Consider the following 20,670-nt stretch of genomic DNA (forward strand, 5'->3'; position numbering starts at 1 on the left):
CAGGAGCTGCATCCTACAGCACCCCAAGCGTTATCCGTGTCCTAAAATTTTACGAGCAGGGGTGCTGAGCAGTTTACTCGATTGACCGGCTATCCCCGTCAAGGATATTGCCTTGTAATGGAGCATAATGCTAGTATATGGAGTACTTAAACCACAAGAGCAGCACGGGAACTGTCACTTACTCCTGCATCTCAAGTTGACAGTTATCGTGATATACAGACGCTCAAATTGAGTGAACCGTAAGTAGGTAGTTTTTTTTTTTTTTTTTTTCACACTTTGTTGTGAACATTTGCCATGGCATTTTGGTTAGCAATAATTGGATTATGTCGTTCTCCTTTATATTATCTATTACATACTATACTCGAAAGATTAAAAAGGAGTAATTTTAGTCCTTTTTGAGGACTAGATTCATTAAGACAACCGTTAGACCCTTCCGGGACAAAATGTATCCAAATTTACGGGAAGTTTAGGGACTAGTTATAGTGCTGAGGAGTGAGTTTCAGGGTCAGGGGACTAAAATGGGGAATAATATCAACCTATATTGGGGACTATAGGGGCTGCAATTGCTCTCCCATTTAATTATTTTTTTCTCCGCAGATCGCAATATGCGCGAACTAATCGTTATCTACGCAATCTAGCTTTCTGAAAAAATAGACAGCTTAATATATAGCGTTATATATATACAGCAAGCAAATACACTTCGGAGTGGAAACTCAGAGATTCTAGAATAACGCTAGTGAAATTATGGCTAACATGTTTTTACTTGTTTTGTTTCTCACTCAGTCCAATAAGGTTTCAATGAAGTGCATCCTAGCTTGGTGATGATGATGTTGATGATGATGTGATAAAGGAAAAAATGGGGATGTGACTAGCGACAAAGTCGAACTGGCTACCAAAGGACTCTTATACACAGAAAGTACAAACAGATGACGAGATAAAGCGATGGAGTTCAATATGTAGTTCAGAAGTTTCAACCAAGTGTGTGTATAATGTCAGAATCGCTGGGGACATACACAGCACACACACAAACCACAAGCTTGTTGCATTTCACCTGCTTTGTCACTCGTTTTCTAGAACAAATATAGAAAAGGAAGAAAAACGAAGCACATACTGTATTCAATGACGGTTCAAGTATTCAATGCATTCAATGACGGTCTTCGGGTGTGTGTGTATGTGTGCTGGACGCGGTTCTCTTTGGTGACAGGATTCGTTTTTATTTATTTTTCATCAAGCTTTGTACTCTTTTGAGAACTATGTGGATTTCCCGGCTAGAGGTGGGCGCTTTGTTAATCCAACATAACCAGTAGTTAAAGAGTGTTTCAGCTAAAATTGTCAAATAGGTAGCCCAATAACATATATAACTGAAACTGTGTCCCTTGTGCAATTGCGTACTCAGTTAATGTTTGAGAAGAGAAATAATAAACCATTCGCCGCAGAAACAGTGACAAGCGAAGTGGCCTACACAGCGTTTTTGTTTGTTTGTTTGTAAGAAAAAAAAAACGAGGAAAAATTGAACTCCTCTCCCGACTTGTTCTGCTACTCCTAACACATCGCTTTTCTTTGCTTCGGGTGCATGACTATTTCGGGTTTCTTACAAGTGTATCAATACTGGAAAAAAATGAAAGGTCATCTTCTGTCTGACACAAGCACTGCGATTGACCACAGAAAATTTGTGCAGCAATTTCATTACTTCAGCACGTTGCAAAAATTACTGCACGACGCGCACAACGTAACACTCATGAGGTGTACAAACCCGTTCGGGATACAACGAAATAATGACACACCAATTCATCATTCCGCATATTAGTTCGCACTGCAACCGTTAGACACCCGCGAACGGCAATTGCGTTGTCGTCCTTTGTTCGATCGCCTGATACGCAATCACGGCAACTGCGATGCAGCATAACCCAAAGGCCGCGAAGCAAGCACGACGATTGTGATAACTGACACAACACATCCTCTTACGACATCCACGAACAGAACAAAACGCGACTAACCTTGCGTGACAGTGTCGCTGCGGTTCATTTTTCCCCGGAGGCGTCCGCCGATTTCCAATCCGAGGCGTCTTCCAAGATGGCGTCACCGGGTAGCGTCCCTCAGGGTGAGCCTCCGTTGTTCAGTCACAGGGTCGCATTGCTGTTCCGTGGGGCGCTACGAAGGTTGTGCCGTCGTAATTTGACGAACCCAAGTTAATTAGCAGCTGTGTGAAGCACCTTTTGGAAATGTCCGCCAACCCGTATATGTGTCTGTCGTCGGCGCCGTCGCGGATAGATAAACTGTAATGGGATAAATTGCGGGCGGCCGTGGGTGCTTCCGAGAATTGGGAGAAGAGCATCGCAGCCAAGGGGGGAAGAAACGATGTCGTTTCGTGGTTTTGTCAGCCGTTTCAGGGTTATGGGTCTAGTTGGAGTTTGACTTTTGGAGGCGAGCACTTCGTATATTCGATTTAAGTACGCGAAAATTGAAATATTGCTGCGCTTATGGGATTACTGGAATTGTAGGCAAATCATGTCATCATCGAATTTGATATGTCCATTTAGGAAGCTGCTATCCTGGGTCGATGACGACATGGATCGATGCAAAGAGTCTTGGTTGCATTTTCCTCGCTGATGCGGTTTGATCACTAAATTTTTGTACGGACTGAGGGGGCAAGCATGAGGCTGCCGAGGTCCCTGATCTTTAAGTAGCGGCCTAATATCAACAAGTCACATGTTCCGAAGCCTTCACTAAGAGTAAATGCATGCTTACATGATCCCAGGAGAATACCCGTGTCGTTATGCCTGAGTAGGTAATAGGTTCATGCCTTGTTCATGCCTTCTGGAAGCAACCCAAAGAGAATCCTTGTCCTTGTTGTTTGATCTCTGCCGTTTCCAAATGAAGACACATTGCTGACACTTTGATGTCTATACACAAGTTTAATTTGAGCGACAGAACTTCAGGAATATCTCGTTTTCACATTTCTGAGTATCATCTTGGAAAGAGAGCAATGAAAGGAAATTGGGGTGGTTTCTAACCAATATACGTATCGATATCTCACAATAATGGTAACCATACCTTCCCTTATCGTCCCATGCACGTCGCTAAGAGCAACCAGCATCTTTTGATGTCATGGTAACACGCTACCATTAATCTGCCCTTTGAAAACAGGTTCTGCGAAATTTGTTGAAGTCTAGACAATATATGGGTCAATACAGGCATTCGAGGCTTCGCCAACCTGAATTCTGGAATTTTTTCTTTTCTTTCTTTTTATGTTTTGCCGCCATCAATTCTACTGCTCACAAAATAAGTATTTCCCTCTCTCTGCCAAGAGAAATAAATGCGTGTTGTGACGGAGCTGAGTTCGGAGTAACTAAGTATGAGAAGATCTCGTTCTTGCTATTTTAAATTACTTCGCGTCCTACTAAATATTTTGAGCTACGTCTTCATCTTAACTTCCAGCAACCTCTCCATAAGCGATCACAATGAAATACGTATATCTCGGTGAGTAGATATCGAGGGATTGACCTCTCGTCTGCGGACTGTCCGATAGAGTGGTATAGCAGCATTATAGAGTGATACTCGACCCGCGTTAAACGCCACTCTCATACGTACAAACCTCTGAAGACTTAATACACAGATCGGACATGCCGCACGTTTTGCCCCTTCTGTACCCCAAAACATAAAATGTTCACGATGAAACTGCGTCAGAGAATCACATCACAACAGAGGGTATCACGAAACACAGTTTGCAGCACAGCTGCAGTCCATTCACTTTCACTGCCCCAGCGGAAAGTCTGGATGCGGGGAAACCTAAGTCCGGTCTTCTTAAACAGTGTTCCTTGTTGCACAGACACACACGCATGACAAAGGTAACTCTGGACCAGAAGAAGGAGTTGTGTGAGGAGGGTCCTGTCGCGTATTGTTCTCAGCTCACCTTTCCTGAACGTGTTTCCTTGGACACAGAATGATGAGATCACGAGTGGGCAGAGTCATGCTCGGCCAGGAGAAGATGTAGCGAAGAGTTTTGCAGTTGCAGGGTCAAAAACGGCCGCCGCCGAACGACTCGAGCGACCAGCTCAGCCGGAGCCCGCGGTTGCGCAAGGAGGACACACCGCAGCCCATTCCTCGGCGCCATGGAGGTAACTGGCCCCCTGTGGAGTCCATCGTCAGAAGTACGTCAACAAGAAGAAGGCTCCAAGGGATCCTTTTCATCTTTTTCTGGAAACTGGGGAGGGACCTCGGAGAAGCCGGTGCGGAGTTACGAAGGGGGTTGGGACTGATGGCGGCGTTGTGAGGACGACCTGCCAGCGGTTCTTGTTCTTGCTCGTTCACCAGGCGGGATTCTCCATCGTGCAACTACGCCTGCTTTTCATGTTACGGCAGAGCATTGTGTGCAGGTTTTTTGTTCACGTTGTTAGAATTAGCTGCACGCCCTTGGCAACGAAAACAACTGCTAGAACTCTCGCTTTCACCGCATTGTTCGACTTGGCTTCGGAGCATCGCCACCGGTGGTGACCTCTCTAAGGAAGCTCCCATTGTCGGCTCGAATATGCGGATTCATTCGCGCTGTTCCTGCTTCTATTTTCTGCACACTCCGAATACGTATCAACAGAAGAGAACCTGTACTCGACATGACGCTAGCTGATGAGTGATGCGCATCTAGGTGAAAGGAACATACGTATACTTAGGAAGGTACCATGTTGAGCATCTCTCTAATGTGACCTAAAATTTCAGACAGTGATAAGCCCCCGGATGAAGAAATCGTGGTATCGCTATGCGGGCGGCCATGGACCAAACTGATCAAAATTAAATAACCAGTAAACGAGATTCAGTGGTGCGGCTGATATGACTTAAGAAAGAGCGTCTACGTATATCAGGTATATCCGAGTATCAGCAATCTGTGCAAAAGCACAGATCTTACGAATAATAAATATACATTGGAAAGCTATGAACAAATGTACAATGATCCTGACCAACTACATTCCTGCTACACATTGGTAAATTTCACCAATTTTTTTGTACTCAGCTAAAGTGAACGAGTGACGATATCGACGATCGGTGTAAACACGTAAGCTCCAATGTGAACACCCAACAAGCATATAGCAAATGGGGACTAGTGCAGCAGCTAAAACAAAATAAACTAAGAAATTTGACGTCCCGTCGAGCGGTCGTCACCGGTCGACATAAAGCCATTAGTAACCTGAGCACCCGCTTGGATGACATGCGAGCATGACATTTGTATCGAATGTACCGGAGGTGAAAGACAGCGCCGTATTTACAAAAAAAAAAAAAAGACGGAGTGAGCATTGGAGTGAGGAGTATTCTGTACGGCGACGTGACCAAGCACTCTCTGAGCCCTATGCCGTAGTTCCACCAAAGTTATGTCCTGAAACTACCACGATCTCGCTTCTCCCTTTGGGCACCGAACGCTGAACATACCCTGCTGACGGGTCGACCGTTATGTACACGTTAGAGCGGAGACCATCCTGGATGGCACCGCCATACTGGGGGACGATGGAGATACGCGCTCACGCGTCGTCGTCAGTACCGAGGTTTAAAACTGGCGGTTACTGGGGTCCGTGCTCAGGGTGGTGCGTGAGCTCCGGAGGACCGTGGCCGAGGGCGAGGCCCGCTTCCAGTTTGGCCTTGTTTTCTTTTTTCCATTTCATACGCCGGTTCTGGAACCAGATCTTGATTTGCCTCTCCGTGAGGCACAATGCGTGGGCGATCTCTATCCTCCTCCGGCGGGTCAGGTACCGGTTAAAGTGGAACTCCTTCTCCAGCTCCAGAGTCTGGTAGCGCGTGTACGTCTGGCGGCCCCGCTTTCGCTCTGAAAAGGAGGAGTGCAATGAAGGTCAGTTTATTTGCGGCAGAAATAGATCACAACTTTCAAATTGCATTTCTACAACGGTCGGCGACATTGTGTCATGAAGCACAGATGCGCATGACAAAATGTATGCATACAGCTAGAAAACGCCACTCTTCGCAGCCTGAAAACAGGAGTGCCCTAAGAAGCGACACGGTAAGGTAAGCTGTGAAATCCAAGATCACCAATACAATGTCAGCCACTCCAAAGCAATAGAACGACTTTCTTATAGCTCTCTCTCTCTGTCTTTCCTGTTTTTGTTTTTTTTTTGTTTTTTTGAACCATTGTTGCGGAACTCTTCGGGTATATTAAAAGTCGCTATCAACGCACGAACACCTTGAATTGGATAACGTATAAGCGCTGCAGCGGTTTGACACCCGGCCTCTAGTATCACCTGCCGCTTGTTTTGACGTGCGCTTCCGTGCTTGTTTAGAAATCTACTGAACGTGATGCTACTTGTTGGTGACCTGCGCAAAACACTGCGTCGGTAAGCGCCTATAGTAAGCAAGTCGTTACTGACAGCACAGATAAGGTCATATGACAAACCAGAACGTTAGCAAACCACAGTATAGTGCTCGGCTAGTTGCAGACTAGATCTCACCACCAACAGTTGACATCAAGGTAAAAAAAACGGGCATGTTGGTACTGATCTTGCATGATGAACTAACACAGGGAACAGGAACAGAGAGAACACGACGACAGGACGGGTGCTAGACTTCCAACAAAATAATTGATTGACAACATAGTACTGTCTTTTAAACAGCACACTTACAGAATGCATCATCCATATCCACGTCATCTACAGACCAGTCAAGTATCATCCGCCTTGTCTAACATTTTCAGGAATTCTACCTCGTTGTCAAACAAAGTGATAGAAGCATGGCTGCTACCCTGAGAGGATCCCCGTCTAGCCACTTATTTGTGCATTGCAGCACGTGTGGGTGTACTCCAACCCAAACAGCACAATGTACTGAAAGTCGAATGCAATAGGGGTGGACGGTATATGTCTTAATAATTGTCTTTAGTTTCACGAGTCTGTTCAAGGCCTTCCATCTACCGGTCCACCCCTCCCAAGAAGCACAATGTACTGAAAGTCGAGTGCAATAGGGGTGGACGGTTTGTGTCTTATCGCTGTTCCTTAGTTTCACGAGTCTGTTCAAGGCCTTCCACCTACCCGTCCTCCCCGATTGCACCCGACTATCAGTACATTTTGCTGCTTGGGCTATTGCACTCGACTTTCAGTACATTGTGCTGCTTGGGAAAGCTTTCGGAAACCAAGAGAAAAAACCAAGAAAGGTTTCGAAAACCAAAAAAAGGTCGTTCTGTTGATCAGCATACAGGGGAAATAATAGAGACATTTTTTTTCTTCTTTTTATATCACATCACATCACACCAGAGGCATTTGAGATAAGAATAAATGAATCACAGTGCGTAAGCCATGCTTCTATCACTTTGTCTGATAACGAGGTAAAATTCCCGAAAATGTGGGACAAGGCGGATGATGCTTGATTGGTCTGTGGATGACGTGGATGTGGATGATGCATTCTGTAAGTGTGCTGTTTAAAAGACAGTACTATGTTGCCAATAAATTATTTTGTTGGAAGTGTAGTACCCATCCTGGATCGTCTTCTTCACTCTGTCCCTGTTCCCTGTGCTAGTTCATCGTGCAAGTATTATTGAATTGAATTGTGAAAAGCTGTGTGTGTTACAGGCACATGGCCTTGTGATGTAATGCACAGTTTTCTTAAAACCAGTTAGCTAAATTCACCGAGGAAAACTAGTGGTACAAGGACAGCGCTAAAGCAGCGAATTGTTACCTGCAGCGTAATTTTATATCTAACAAACGATTATCAACAATTATCCTATAGTGAAGTGAAATGAAATCTGGACATGGCACTACAGCAACTTTTCGTTCACGACAATTATACCACGCTGCTTTCCTTGTGCTTGCTGTTTGATGTTGTGTTTGCTTGTTTTCTACACACGTAAAATGAAGCCCGTGCGACCAGGACACAGTTAATGGACATCCAGAAACTGCTAAAATGCACGCCCCTCCCCCGATCTACCATACACTTTTTTTTTTAGCCACCACATGTGCCTGTGGTCACAGATCGCTTTCGCCTTCCTGTGACGGCTTTCCTCCTCTGAAGATGAAGCGCCAAAGACCTCTCTGTTTGGATTTTTTTGTCGGACGAAGCAGGGCGGGGAACATTGGGCAATTATTATCTGCTTATGAAGAGTCTATCCGCAAATTATTTCCGGTCAGGTGCTTATAAAGAAAAGTTATTAGCTGGCTCTAGGTACTCTGCTACCTATTGAAAACCTACGGTTTTGCACCCTAATGTGCTAGAATTTTTGCAACGCCAGATGGCCGATATTAGTCAATGACTGCATACCGCCGTAACGAAACATCGTTAAGGGCGTACCGTAGATGCGATTATTTTTGTTCAGCGTGATGTTAATAATAAGTGGAGTAGGTTTACTCCAATTATTATTATTATTACCATGACGCTGAACAAAAATTAACAGCGTGATGTTGTTTCGTGCAGGAACTACGATTCTAGCCAATAACCAACAATCTGGAAAGCGCTCAGTAATTGCTGGTGTGTGCCACAGGGATCCGCTTTGGGGCCTTTGTTGTTTTTGTCGCATAACAATGGATGTGCCGTTTATGAGGGGGATAAACGTTTGTTAAGTGGCTGGGACATTGATGAGCTACTGTCTTGTGGCTGAGTTGTGGGTTGCAATACATTAGGGGCTGATCTAGACCGAATATAAGAAAAGAACGTGTAGCAAATGTACGCTGCAATTTTTCAGAAGCATGTTGCTGCAGTTGCGCCAAGGAAGACGTATGAAGATAGCCAAATATTTTCGAATAACTTTTTAATTGTCCCAACGTGCTTTACCGCTCCAATTATACAAACTTCCTCAAGCGTCGCTGTCCACTGAACACCTCTACTTATCTATTCTCTAGTTACGAATAATGGAAAGGAGAAAAAGCAATTTAGGGAAATTTACATGTTGCATAGTCAATAAATAATGTACTTGTATCGGAACTACAGTGTTATCAGGATATTTAATATAACGAAGTAAACTTGTGTAGTACAAGTTCGATACAATTCAATACAGTTTCAATAAAATGTAGCACAAAGTAAATACACAAAATGCTTACAGTGTTGCACAGCGTTCCACCGTGTGGGATTCGAGAATGCAAAACGTCAGGGAAGCGATGAATTTCAAACTTTATTGCTTGATTAGTATGTGCCATATATATAATGTGCCATATATTATATGTCTCAATTGTCGTCCGCCTCCATCTGGTATACGCAGATTAGACCAAATTGCCTTAGTGTATAAATAGAAGCCCGAATTCAATTGATTATTAATTTCTGTACAAGCAGTATGTTGTGCTTATTATACGTTTATCTTCTCTATCTTCAGCCTGTTGTGAAGTAAATGTGTTCGTACGTTAGTGTTTTCAATACGTACCTGTACTTCTAGTTTTCGGCTGCAGGTCAGTTATGGTGAGCTATAGGTCAGTATAGTCCTGTTCGCACCGCGTGTTAAAGATTGAGAACGAATAGGAGAATGGGGGCGTGGGGGTCTCGCGCTTTGATTATTCGCTTGTGGGCTCAGCTACGGTTCAGTTCACTTCTAGTAAAGTCAGCTGCTGGTATCGGGTCTGGTCTCCTTTTCTCTGTACCGAGTAAATTGTGAATAACGGAACACCTTCGAGGTCCCAAAGAAATTGTTGACCAGATCATGATATGCGAACTAAAGAAGAAAGAGGAAGTTGGAGCAAGGGCAAGCAAAAAAAAAAAAAAAGTGTCGAAGGAAAGTGCTGACGCGCATGACACCCCTTGGGATTTCTGCGGCATTCAACCACCTCCTTGACCTACACGTGATTTTGCTCCATCATTTCCATGATTACTTGCTTCTTTTTAGGAGCAGCAAGAAAACCGGTTTGAATGCAAAGCAAAGTACGAAGTATCATGCCACGGACAACGAAGGTAATAACATTTCGCCCGTACAAACCAGTGGATGCTGTTGAACCGCTCCTGACGCTTAGGTGATGCGAAACATTACAGGATCACACAAATCCGAAAACGGGAATAACGCATAGCGTGACATGGGCTATCGTAACAGGTGTAAAAGCATTTCGGTGTTGACACGCGAGCCAAGATAGCGACGTCGTTTGCAACGATGATCGAGCGCGACCAAGGTCAGGCAAAGCATCGAACTCTATACGGTGAAGCGTACCTGCATGGTTCCGGCTGATGTTTCAACACACATTACACGGTTATTTCATTAGGGTCCCGTGTACTCATAAGCACGAGAACGAAGCACGAAATGGAACTGCTGTTGCGATGTGTAATAACATGCACGACTATACCCTTGTCCTCCCGGCAACTAATTAGGGAAGTACGTACTGGCTGACCAGCGTCACCCGTGAGCGTACACCGACATTTTCTGGGGTCTACATTCATTTTATTTGCTTCGTTCATCCCTGTTCTGTCAGCAGCTTTGGTGTCCTACTGGGAGCTATGCAGAAGTATCAGCGTTCGTTGTATATGCGCATCGGGAGATTGTATGGAAAATCGAAAACTGTCCAACACATGAATGTAATAACATCACACACAATGGAGATTAACATCCATGTAATCAAGTTCTAATATCTTGCATACGATTTTGTATTATCATTCTTGTTACCTAGTAAGACCGACGTATTTAGAACGCGCAGTGTTGTCAATGCTAAACATCAGATATAAGAATATATGTCCTTCGTTGCTTATTCATGAGTCCTTCTTCAACCTGCATTCAAATCTGCAGAGGCTTCCTCCAACGTAAAACATGCTCGAATGATGTCACTCCCAAGCAGCACATCACCTTGGGCCAATATTGGTCCAATATTGCGCCAATATGTTGTGCTGCTTGGGATCATTGCGTTCATTTCTTGGCGATATTTTAGGGCCACTGCTATGTTAATGTTACGCGTTAGTTAACGTTACACTATGTGTCCACATGCCAATTAATTTCAATTTTTAATTTATTTTGCAACATTATTTTCCTCACTTGAACTATATTGTCGTGCGTCGCGCGCTGAATTCCGGGCTAACCATCCAAACGAACAATACCGCTTTCATGACTTGAGACGATGAATCCGGGCAACTTCTTCATGGTTTGCCCCCCCCCCCCCCACACACACACACACACTCAATGGTATAATGCCCATAAAAATTACACACAACGTCCACCCTTACAGCACCGAGAAGATTGGTGAGTCAATCTGAAAAACGAAGGACAAGACGCCAACTTCCACCCACAACACCCTAAGTCTTAGCAGCAGCGGCATATATTGTTATATATTGGACGCCACTTCAATCAGAAACAAGTTCGGCTTTCTCGAATCCCCCGGCAGGAATTGAGTCGTCCCTCCTAAAGCCGAGGATTTCAACCATCCTCCGTACAGTCCGATATCAATCTGGCCTTCCACCAAATTGCGAGATTTCTCCCGTTATCTCGCTCCCAAGAACAAAAGCATTTTGTGCACACAGCGAAATTGAAAGATAATTTCATGGCAGCTAGGGAGGTGCCGCAACGAATAGAGAAAGAGATCTTCCCAATGTTGCGTCTCTTCTGAAAGGGCCAGAGGCGGCGAAGGAACTTTAGTGATAGAGCCGATGAACAAAAGCGAAATCTGGAAGCACTTTGAGACCCTCTTCGCGTGACGCCCGAAAATAAAGAAACCCAAACAGGGCTTTCTGGTCGTCGTGTTTCTCTAAAATTGTCCTTAGACGACACCGGTGAGCGTCGAACCGATTCGTTTCGCGAGCGGATTTAGCCACCATCACAGAGAAAGAAATAACACAGAAACGAAATTCCAATCTTTTTCGCTGGCAAGCGCGAAAGATAGAGAAAATACTTTCTCTCTTTTCTTTCTCCAAAGTCCCTTTCCTCACTCACGTATTTTCCATCACTGAGGAACCCCCAGCACCCATTCCAATTTTCGCTAAAGTCCATTACACGATCAGCAGAATATATATGTACCTTATACGCTGAAAGTGCGTTCCTTATCCCTCTTGCTCCCACGCGAAGAAAATCTTCGCGCGCGAGATTTAATGGCGCACCTCCCTGTGCGTATACCTTTGTTCACAGACCCTCCTCAAGATTTCCACTCACTAACGCACATTTCTCGAAAGTTTTCGGGCGTTTTTGCCGCTCAAAATAAAGCCCCCACCCCGTCTACGTCAGCAAAGCTGTGGCGACGGTACACTAATACAACAAACACAAGAAGAGCGGAGTGAGATTCGATACTATAGTAGGCTAAAACTTTGGGTCCGAGGCTCGCATTAGGGAAGCAAGAAAGGGGGAAAATAAAAGGAAAGACTACTGCGAGGAAATGAAGCCGAAATAGTCTCCGGGCAATCCGGCAGTGCTTTTACATTTTCGTGAGAAAATCAGCGTTCTTTTCGTTTGCAGCAGCGAATAGCGAGTTTTTTTCTTCTTCTTCTTGGTCTTCTCTTGAAGCCGGATTCAATTTCATTTGCCATTACGTTTAACTGCGATGCTTAAAAGGGTTCTCATGGAAAAGAGAAGAACCAAGGGGTGGTCCCCATGGTTCCAAACAGGAGGACAATGCGTATCAAAATACTCGCGAAGGAGAACAGAATTTGCCACGGTGCAACGTTGTAGAATTCAAACAAAAAAACTGGTCCCTCGAGCGGTCCTAATTCACTAGAGGGTAGGAAAACAGCAGTACCCTGTCGTGAGGTGTTATTAATAGCGCATTTGAATCTCTAATGCGTTGCTACCAGCCATATTATCTGGGATACTGAAATAAATGAATAAATGTAACCTCTTCATATGTTACAGTCCTTCCCAGGCGTGCAAGGTAAAAATTCTGCGTCGAAGGAAGAAAACAGGAACGACGGAAAATGAAAAAAAAAGAAGAAAAAGAAGGAAATCAAGAGCACAGAACTGAGATTTCAAACTGTGCTGATATCGCTATATATACATGCATGTTCGTAAACACGAAAATCGAGTTGCTCGAGTTGGCCGCAACTTCAAGCACTGAACGCAGAGGGTAAACAAACGAAGGGCAGTACACGCTGAATGGGCGAGAAAAAAAGTCAGGTACGTGTTTTCCGCTAGACAACGAAAAAAAAAAGAAAAGGACGTAATTGCAGGTGAGGGCTAACCCTTACAGACCCAGGGAGCCGAGAAAAAGTTCCGCATACAGCACCCAGGGGCACCCAAAAACACTGTCGTAAATCCTTCAAACGTCACGTCGGTGCCCCGCGCACTACCTCAAAGTGTTTTTTTTTACTTCCTTTCCGCCTGCTTTTCACCCACGTTTCTCTTTCCATTATTTTTTGACTAAGAGGTAAAAAACCCGCAGAATAGGCAGTCTTAGTAGTAGTCTTGCTCAACCAAAAGGTTTTATTGCACTGTTGTGTTGGAGCCAAGGTCACGCTAGCTTTTGTATAGCAGGTAAGGATCTGCTTCCACGGAGAGAATAGGCCGCTAAAAAAAAGGCGAGAGAAAAGGACACAAACAGCCAGACCCACCCTTTAACCTTACACGTTCCCATACCTTTCAAGTTTCTTTTCTTTGCAGTGCGGCGAAAACGGACAGGACGGTTTTAGGGATAAGTAAGAAGAATCGGACTCACATAAGATGGTAAAGACTCTTCTTGATCGCAAAGGAGCACGTGACATCGAAGGCGATGCGGGCTTATGTCACTGACGTAATGAATGTCTCGCAGTTGGGAAAGAAACTCGGCACCGGCAGGTAAAAGAAAGCAGTGCCGGCTATCTGTCTGCATTAGGATATCAGAAGGTCATGGAACGCAAACAGATGCCCGGCTACTCTGATTGAGTCAGATTGTTAGCTTGGACAGCTTAAATCGATGAATAGCCAAAAGGAGCCTTTTTTTCTTCTCTCTATCTCTTTGTGGCGTTTCTGATAGTAGGATTATATCATGAAACGAAATATAAATCAAGGGTGAGGTATTGGATCTACCACACGACATTTGCGTTTACTGCGCAGTCTGCAAAAAAGAATAAATGCAAGCAAGCCTCCTAGTGCCAAAAAAGAAACAAAATCAAGAGTCGTGTTATTCCGGGGCTACGTGAAAGTCAAAGGTCACACGAGCCCAAACGGTAAGGGTTGATAAAATCATGTAGATGCTCAAGCACATAGAACGTTAGAGTAGGCATTGTTGTTAGGCACAAAACGCTAGACAATGATATCGGTGTATAGAGCTACATTCTGCATTGGAAACATCTGAGATGAGCATTGTCTTCGTGCCCACATACTGGCATGATCCGGGCAACTGAAAATAGGGTAGAGAGATACACACCGCCACATAAACTTTCTTGTCAGATCTGCGTTGTACAAAACATCGACCAAGGCTTTTTTTTTCTTTTTAAGCCAATGACGCTGACCTGCAGTCTTATCAAGCTTGCAGAATAGATGTGAGTTGAAGCGAAAGGAAACAGTACCGGAAAATAATTGTTCCCGCAACATGTACGACATTTAGCGTCTTCTGGTGGTGGTTGGGTGTCATTTCCGTCTTGTTGCTCGAGGGAGGGATCGTGCGTCCTGGGCTGACTTCACAGGGAACTGCGCCGACATTTGTCTTAAAGAGTCTCAGAAAAACCCAGGGAAAACACACAGACAGCACAGCCCGGGTCGCCTCCCAGTATAGGCGTGGAATGCCATCACCGTATAGCCCCTACGCCACGGCAGCTGGATTTAGCGTTAGCTGCATTTCGAAAAAAAAAAGAAAAAGAAAAGAGCTAGAGTCTGATGCGCTACGCGCACAACAATTCCCAATTTCAGGTTCCTTTTATTTTGTCTCTTTTTCTTAGGACTTGAAATTACGCATTATACAGGAGCGTGACACGACGTGATGGTTACGCGAACTTTTACCCCAAAGTTTTTACGGTAAAGTCAGAGGGAGTCACAGCACCTTCTATTTGGACGCCGGTAACATTTTCTCGTATTTGCAAAGTGGTGAAAGGTAACGGAAGCGCGTGTGGCATTCCTAAACGTGAGGTATCTGTAACCGCGGTTGAAAGGGTTGCCGTTCGTCGGCCTTCATATCGAAATCAGGCTCTGTGCAGCTCTTTGAGTTTCGCCCCAGAACATTACACGGAGATACGATGTATAGAATATAGATGTACACAAACCTCAACGTTAATGAGTATCGCGACACATATGTACGATACAGGCTGCGACCCATGGGACACATGTAGGGGTTATATCGAGATTCAGCGCGCTATGCAGGCACGGTTTTCTATTTCGCAATGTTAGAAAAATGGCCAACTTCTGCAGTGGTGCAACATCGAAATCCTTCGGAGCGCTCCCTACATCCGAAAGGTGCCCCTCCGAATCCATTTGCTTTGAAAACAAATGATCCGGAAAGGGAAAAGGTGGCCAGCGCAAGGAGAGAAATGTGACTCCGCTCGAGGGAGACATGAAATATGAAATCCCTCGTCTCGCCCATAGGACGGGAAAAGAGAAATGTTTGCCCGGAAAGGTATCTCTCTCCTGGTAAGCCTTGAGGCACGAAGAAAAATGAGAAGACGAACAGTTTGCAATTAATTGGAGGGCCGTATCTCGCCGGCACGCTCCACGGGCGCAAAGCACAGCTGCCAGAAAGAATGTTGCGTCAAAACGAAAGAGGGTACCTTCTTCTTTTCTTCCAACAGATAACGCAAAGAAAATGAAAGGAATGCGAGGAAAGAAGTATACAAGCAACCGGTGTGAACATCCTCCTTCACATTGCGTACCGTGCAACGTAACTTTCTAGCTGCTGTAGTTGTGTATATGGGCAAAACCCCCACGTTCTGGTGTCTTATGCGTTCTTGCCAATTATTTATGCCTTCAAGTTTATTGTGGATACTAGGGTCCACTTGCACGGACATAGTGGCACGTCCCCTGTATAGCTTTTGGTGTGCTTTACTCACCAGAAGTATTGAGGACAGCGCGTACCTGAAGCACTACCGAGGCTACTGGGGGCACCACCGAGGAATCTGCTCACCTTTCGTATACAAGCGGGCCCAGGATCAACCAGCGAGCGTAGCAATTGCGCGAGCTATATTTTCTTGGATAGTCCACCGGTTACTGGAGTTTCACCGCTCCTCGTAGGATAATGATAAATCAAGTGTTTGTTAAACGATGTGGCCACTCTATATCCATCGCCCTCCACACTCTAAGAAAAAAAAGGAGTAAAACGGGGAGTAATTGCAGCTTCTACTCCCCTAGTTCCCAATTACTCCCCATTTTAGTCCCCTAACCCGACATTTAGTCCCGACATTTACTCCCCAGGACTGCCAATTGTCAGTAAACTTCGCGAATGGTCTCATGAATGCAACAGTATACGTAAATATGGTCCCTTGGTCAATTTGAACGACATAAGGCTGTATAACTCAGACAACGTAGCAATTTTCCAGCCACACAGAGTGAGAAATAGTTAGCGCATCTTTCTTCGCAAATTTTGCCCTATGTATGGCGCAAGATTTTACATCACTCGATATATCACGGTTGACGGTTTGCTTCAAAGTATTTTCATGCATGCACACGAATTGTGTACCTGGGACTCTTACAACAGCGCGTGAAATGCAGTCTCCACTCTGTGACATTCATTTACTCCCGTGCATTTACTCCCGAAAGGGACTATTTTTTGTGGCAGTGCATTTAGTCCCCAAAAGGAGTAAAAGTACTACTTATTTTCTTAAGGTGCATAGCCCTTCAAACCAGTGTGTGGACAAATATTTCACTTGTAGTTGGAATAAGCAGCAATAGAGCTCCTCTGAATTACCACACAGAACGTCGTATATAAAAATTCGCGGAATTCATTACGAAGGAAAAAGACACATGCCAGCTTCAGTATGCAGACCTTAGGGTCCTCGATCGCACAGCAAATGAAATTTCGCCCTTTTGCCGGCGCAAGATACCGAACGCGCAACGACCACGTCTAAAGAGCACAATGAAAACCTGGCGATTTTTAGTTCGGACTCGAGCCACACAGCTCGAGGCTCAGACATGCCATCACCCACATAGGCATGTCCGCTCGACAGGATGGTATCGAACATTAAACTATATGCTTTCCTCGCTGGAAGGTGGAAGCACACCGTGATACTCCTTTCCTGGACAGCAAAATCAAGCAGTAATGGCGCGTCCAGGAAAGGAGGCGGCGCTCGCAAGAACAATGGTGCGCAAAATCGCCCTTTTTGTTACTGTCAATTAGCCACAGACAACATTTTGGTTCGCGATAGTCAACGTCCGCTGACTCTCACAGACAGGCCGGGACGTTAAATCAAGAGAAAAGTTTAGCTTTGTCCTTACTTCCGTCTTCAGTGAGTGAAAAGCACCGTCAGGGGACTGCAAGAGCAGCAAGAACTGACAGCGTGTAAAGCTCATGAGACCAGGTTCCTATTTGCTTCGATATTTATCATCATTATCTCTGCGCAGCACAACTCTCCTGAAACTATCCTGATGAATCTTGGGTTTAATTAGTACGTGATTGATTTTGTTATTAACCTTATTTTTTTCTCCTCCTCTTATAGCATGGGGGGAGGGAGGAGGAGAAAAAGTCGTAGGAAGAAGAATTTTTTAGAAGATGGTTCTGGTGCAGATAGCAATACAGCTGGCGCTCGGAGAAACGTTAACGAGTGTTTCCTCGCACGCAATTTATATGCATATGCGCAGAAAGCGAATATCAAGAGAAAAGTCTATCTTGTTAAGAATGTAATGTATGCCGCTGCGCCTCCAAGGAAGGTTAATGAAACTTGGCGTCGTCGCGTATGAAATACTTGGGGCCCCCTGTACACGCAGCAAGGGTTTCTGTATCCTCACCTCCGAATTTTGCTTGCGAAACATCCACAAAGCCATCGAACCAAGGGGGGCTCGCCGGTCTTCCCCACCAATGGCAGCGGGGAGGGGCTTTGTGGCTTCGAATTGGGATGCCATCTTGATTTATGGAGACGCTTTGAGCTCAACCTGCCGCATGATCACGTGGCCTTCTCGGCTTCCAATTCGCGGTGGATGACCACGAATTGCTCAACTGAAACAGCCTCAAGTCCAGTGATGAGTACCTTCGTATAGCGTGCGGAGCGGTCATTATATGATGCACAATCTGACGATTTCCCTTTTTGGTATTCTGCTCCACGTTGATATAGAATAGAAACGTTTATCCAGATTGTTCCGAGCCTACATACTGTAGTGCTCTACGTGATAAAAAAAGCACAAAGTAGATGATCAGTCGAAAATAAAGTGTATAATCATCCGTCACAGTTAAAGACCTGACATAGAATCCTGCATGGTATCAGAAAATGGTAGATATATATGAGGTAAACAGCCGAGATAACATGAGACGCATACGGGTGTGGCTTATTTATTTATTTATTTTTCTGGTTTTCTGACGAGAATTTCGTGCGCAGGAATAGGGACGTAGTCTTTGTAGCTTTGCCCTTTCTAAACTCACTCGATTCAGTGTTTAAGAAGTCCAGGAAAAATCCAAAAGGATTGCAAGTGTGATCAAACAGGGCCGCCTTAATAAATTTACAGATGATGATGCTACACCGGAGGGAGCGTCATGGTGGACGCTACACTGGAGTGTAGCGTCAAACCGTGTACGCATGTTATATACGTGTGCGCTCGAAATTATTATACGGCTATCCTATTGTGATGCTCGCAGATGAATTCCTGATTTGCACCGGACATCCTTGCACATTCACGGCTACTTTGTTTTTTTTTTTTTTTAATGGCAGCAAAATTGTTGGTGCGCCATAAAAATGTCAGTCATCAACAAAGGCATCGTCATTTTTCGCATAAAAAGCATGCTGTATACGATAGACGGACGAAGACAACTATCCCTTTTCTCCACGCATGCCGATCATGACGTTTCACGTGCTTGGAGCGTGAATTTAAAATTCTCAGCGATATTAATGCGCCACAGAGATAATAATCCGCGAAGAGCTTGAAACGAAGCTTGCAGCGCCGGTTCATTGCATTTATTTCTTATACTTCAGCGGAGGCCTTTCACGGTGGTCTCCCGGCTGAATAATTCGTAAACAGGTGGAGCTATCGAAAACTTTTCAGTCATCATTCCTCAGACATCAGCCAAGAACTGAGCAGTGTACGGTTCATTTGCATACGCTCATTAATTAAACAAATCTCTTGACTTTTAAATTTTGCTTCGGACACTTTGGGGCGAAAACTATTCCAGGAAAAAACCCGAACCAATTAATTACTCTAGAAATAAGTGTCGACGCTGGTTTTCTTCTCTTCTTCTGAAACATTTTTCGCTGAAAGTCTTAGTCGACCAGCGGCATGGTTGCGCTCGTTGGTGGTAGCCAAGGTCATGCTGAAGACTGAGAGGTGGTGGGTTCGAATTCTACCACCGGCTGTGCTGTCTCAGGTTTTCCCTGAAGTCCTGAAGAGCTCCCCCTGAAGTCGGCCCAGGACGCATACTAATCCCCCTGTCCCCCCCACCCCTTCCTGCTGCCCTCTCTCCATCTGTCCACATCTGTACACCGCTCATAGCCACAGTTGCTTCGAGGCGCTAACACGGAATTTAAAAAAAAAACTGTCTTGGTCGGTAAAGCAGGGGTTCCGAAAGCGTCCGAAGTAAAATTGAAAAGTTAGGAGTTTTATTTAATTAATGAGCGTATATGCAACTGAGCCGCTCACTTCTTGGCCGATGTCTCGGGGATGCTCACTGAAAAGAAAGATTTTCGATAGCACCACCTGTTTACTAATTATTCAACCGGGGGGACCTTCGTGAAACACCCAGTATCTATCTCAAGAAACCTGAAAGCTCCCAGGAGGAAGCTGCCACACTTGTCGTCACATTAGCGCTGTCTACGATCCGCTATACGAGAAACTGTTATGCTGTATAGATCTCTCCACAATGGCAATTACTTGCTGCGGCTTGTGCAATCCAGTTTGAAACGATATGAGCGCCACTCACGTGTACTTTGTGTCTTCCAGTATCCGTTATATCTATTGAACTTTGATATAGAACATAGTTGTAAAGTCACGAACTACTGTTATTGCTGCAAATAGATATTTAAAATGCGAACTAATAACAGCGATTTTATTACTCTTACACATATAATCATATTTCGCCACATTTTGTCCTTAGCGTTGTCGAACGACACCGCCTATTCGGCTCAGTGCAGAGCGGACAAATCCTCCAACCCCTGACCTCCGCTCCAAAACCTGGGGCGCTGCTGTTTAACGCAGACATTTCCCAATGAACACCGATGGGTATAAAGACGACAATCAGAGCGGGTGAGAATGAAAAAGCACAAAGTGACCCTTAGCTATTTATACACGCGAACAAATAAAAACATATCCCTGTTATCTTTGAAAATAGCGAAGACGAACGACAACTTTCTATTACTCCGATTTCAGCTTCCTCTTCCAACACGTAACATTCGCACGTTGTCTCTCTCTTTTCCCCTTCTTGCATTTTGCTCATTCCAAACTTTTGCGAGGAGCTCAAAATCTTCTTTTGTTTTTCCCTGTTCCCCTTTCGAGCTTTCAGATATCGTCGAAAATAAATGGTATATTCCGAATTTTCCATTTGTTCAGCTAGAGCAGGAAGAGATAGAAGGGCCGAATGAAGAAAAAAAAAAGAAAAAAGAGAAGGTGCAAGAGAACACTGCAGGAGCTGGCATGCTCTCGGTGCATCTCATAAAGTGGGAAGAAAAACGAAAGGGGGGGGGGGGGGGAAAGTAGAAAAAAAGAAAAATTGGGAATGAATGACTCGCATTTTCCAGAGTGACGTATATATCAGGAAGCCAATCCAT

At 44.7% G+C, this 20,670-nt stretch overlaps 1 protein-coding gene and 1 long non-coding RNA gene across 5 annotated transcripts in view; one reads left to right on the forward strand and one right to left on the reverse strand.

Annotated features, from left to right (window-relative positions):
* The first annotated feature begins 2,020 nt into the window (after positions 1 to 2,020).
* The window catches only part of LOC135386069 (uncharacterized), a 28,315-nt gene continuing 9,665 nt past the window's right edge, over positions 2,021 to 20,670 (forward strand). The window contains exon 1 of the long non-coding RNA XR_010420584.1: positions 2,021 to 2,101. This is a non-coding gene — a long non-coding RNA (uncharacterized LOC135386069). The remainder of the gene's footprint in view (positions 2,102 to 20,670) is intronic.
* LOC135386066 (homeotic protein antennapedia-like) overlaps positions 2,915 to 20,670 on the reverse strand; it is a 142,498-nt gene continuing 124,742 nt past the window's right edge. For all 4 annotated transcript variants that reach the window (XM_064615785.1, XM_064615786.1, XM_064615787.1 and 1 more), the window contains one exon: positions 2,915 to 5,809. In XM_064615785.1, coding sequence (XP_064471855.1) covers positions 5,547 to 5,809 — 263 coding nt within the window. In that variant the 3' untranslated portion in view covers positions 2,915 to 5,546. The remainder of the gene's footprint in view (positions 5,810 to 20,670) is intronic.

This window comes from Ornithodoros turicata, chromosome 2 (genome assembly GCF_037126465.1).
Source record: "Ornithodoros turicata isolate Travis chromosome 2, ASM3712646v1, whole genome shotgun sequence".
Taxonomy (NCBI): Eukaryota; Metazoa; Arthropoda; class Arachnida; order Ixodida; family Argasidae; genus Ornithodoros; species Ornithodoros turicata.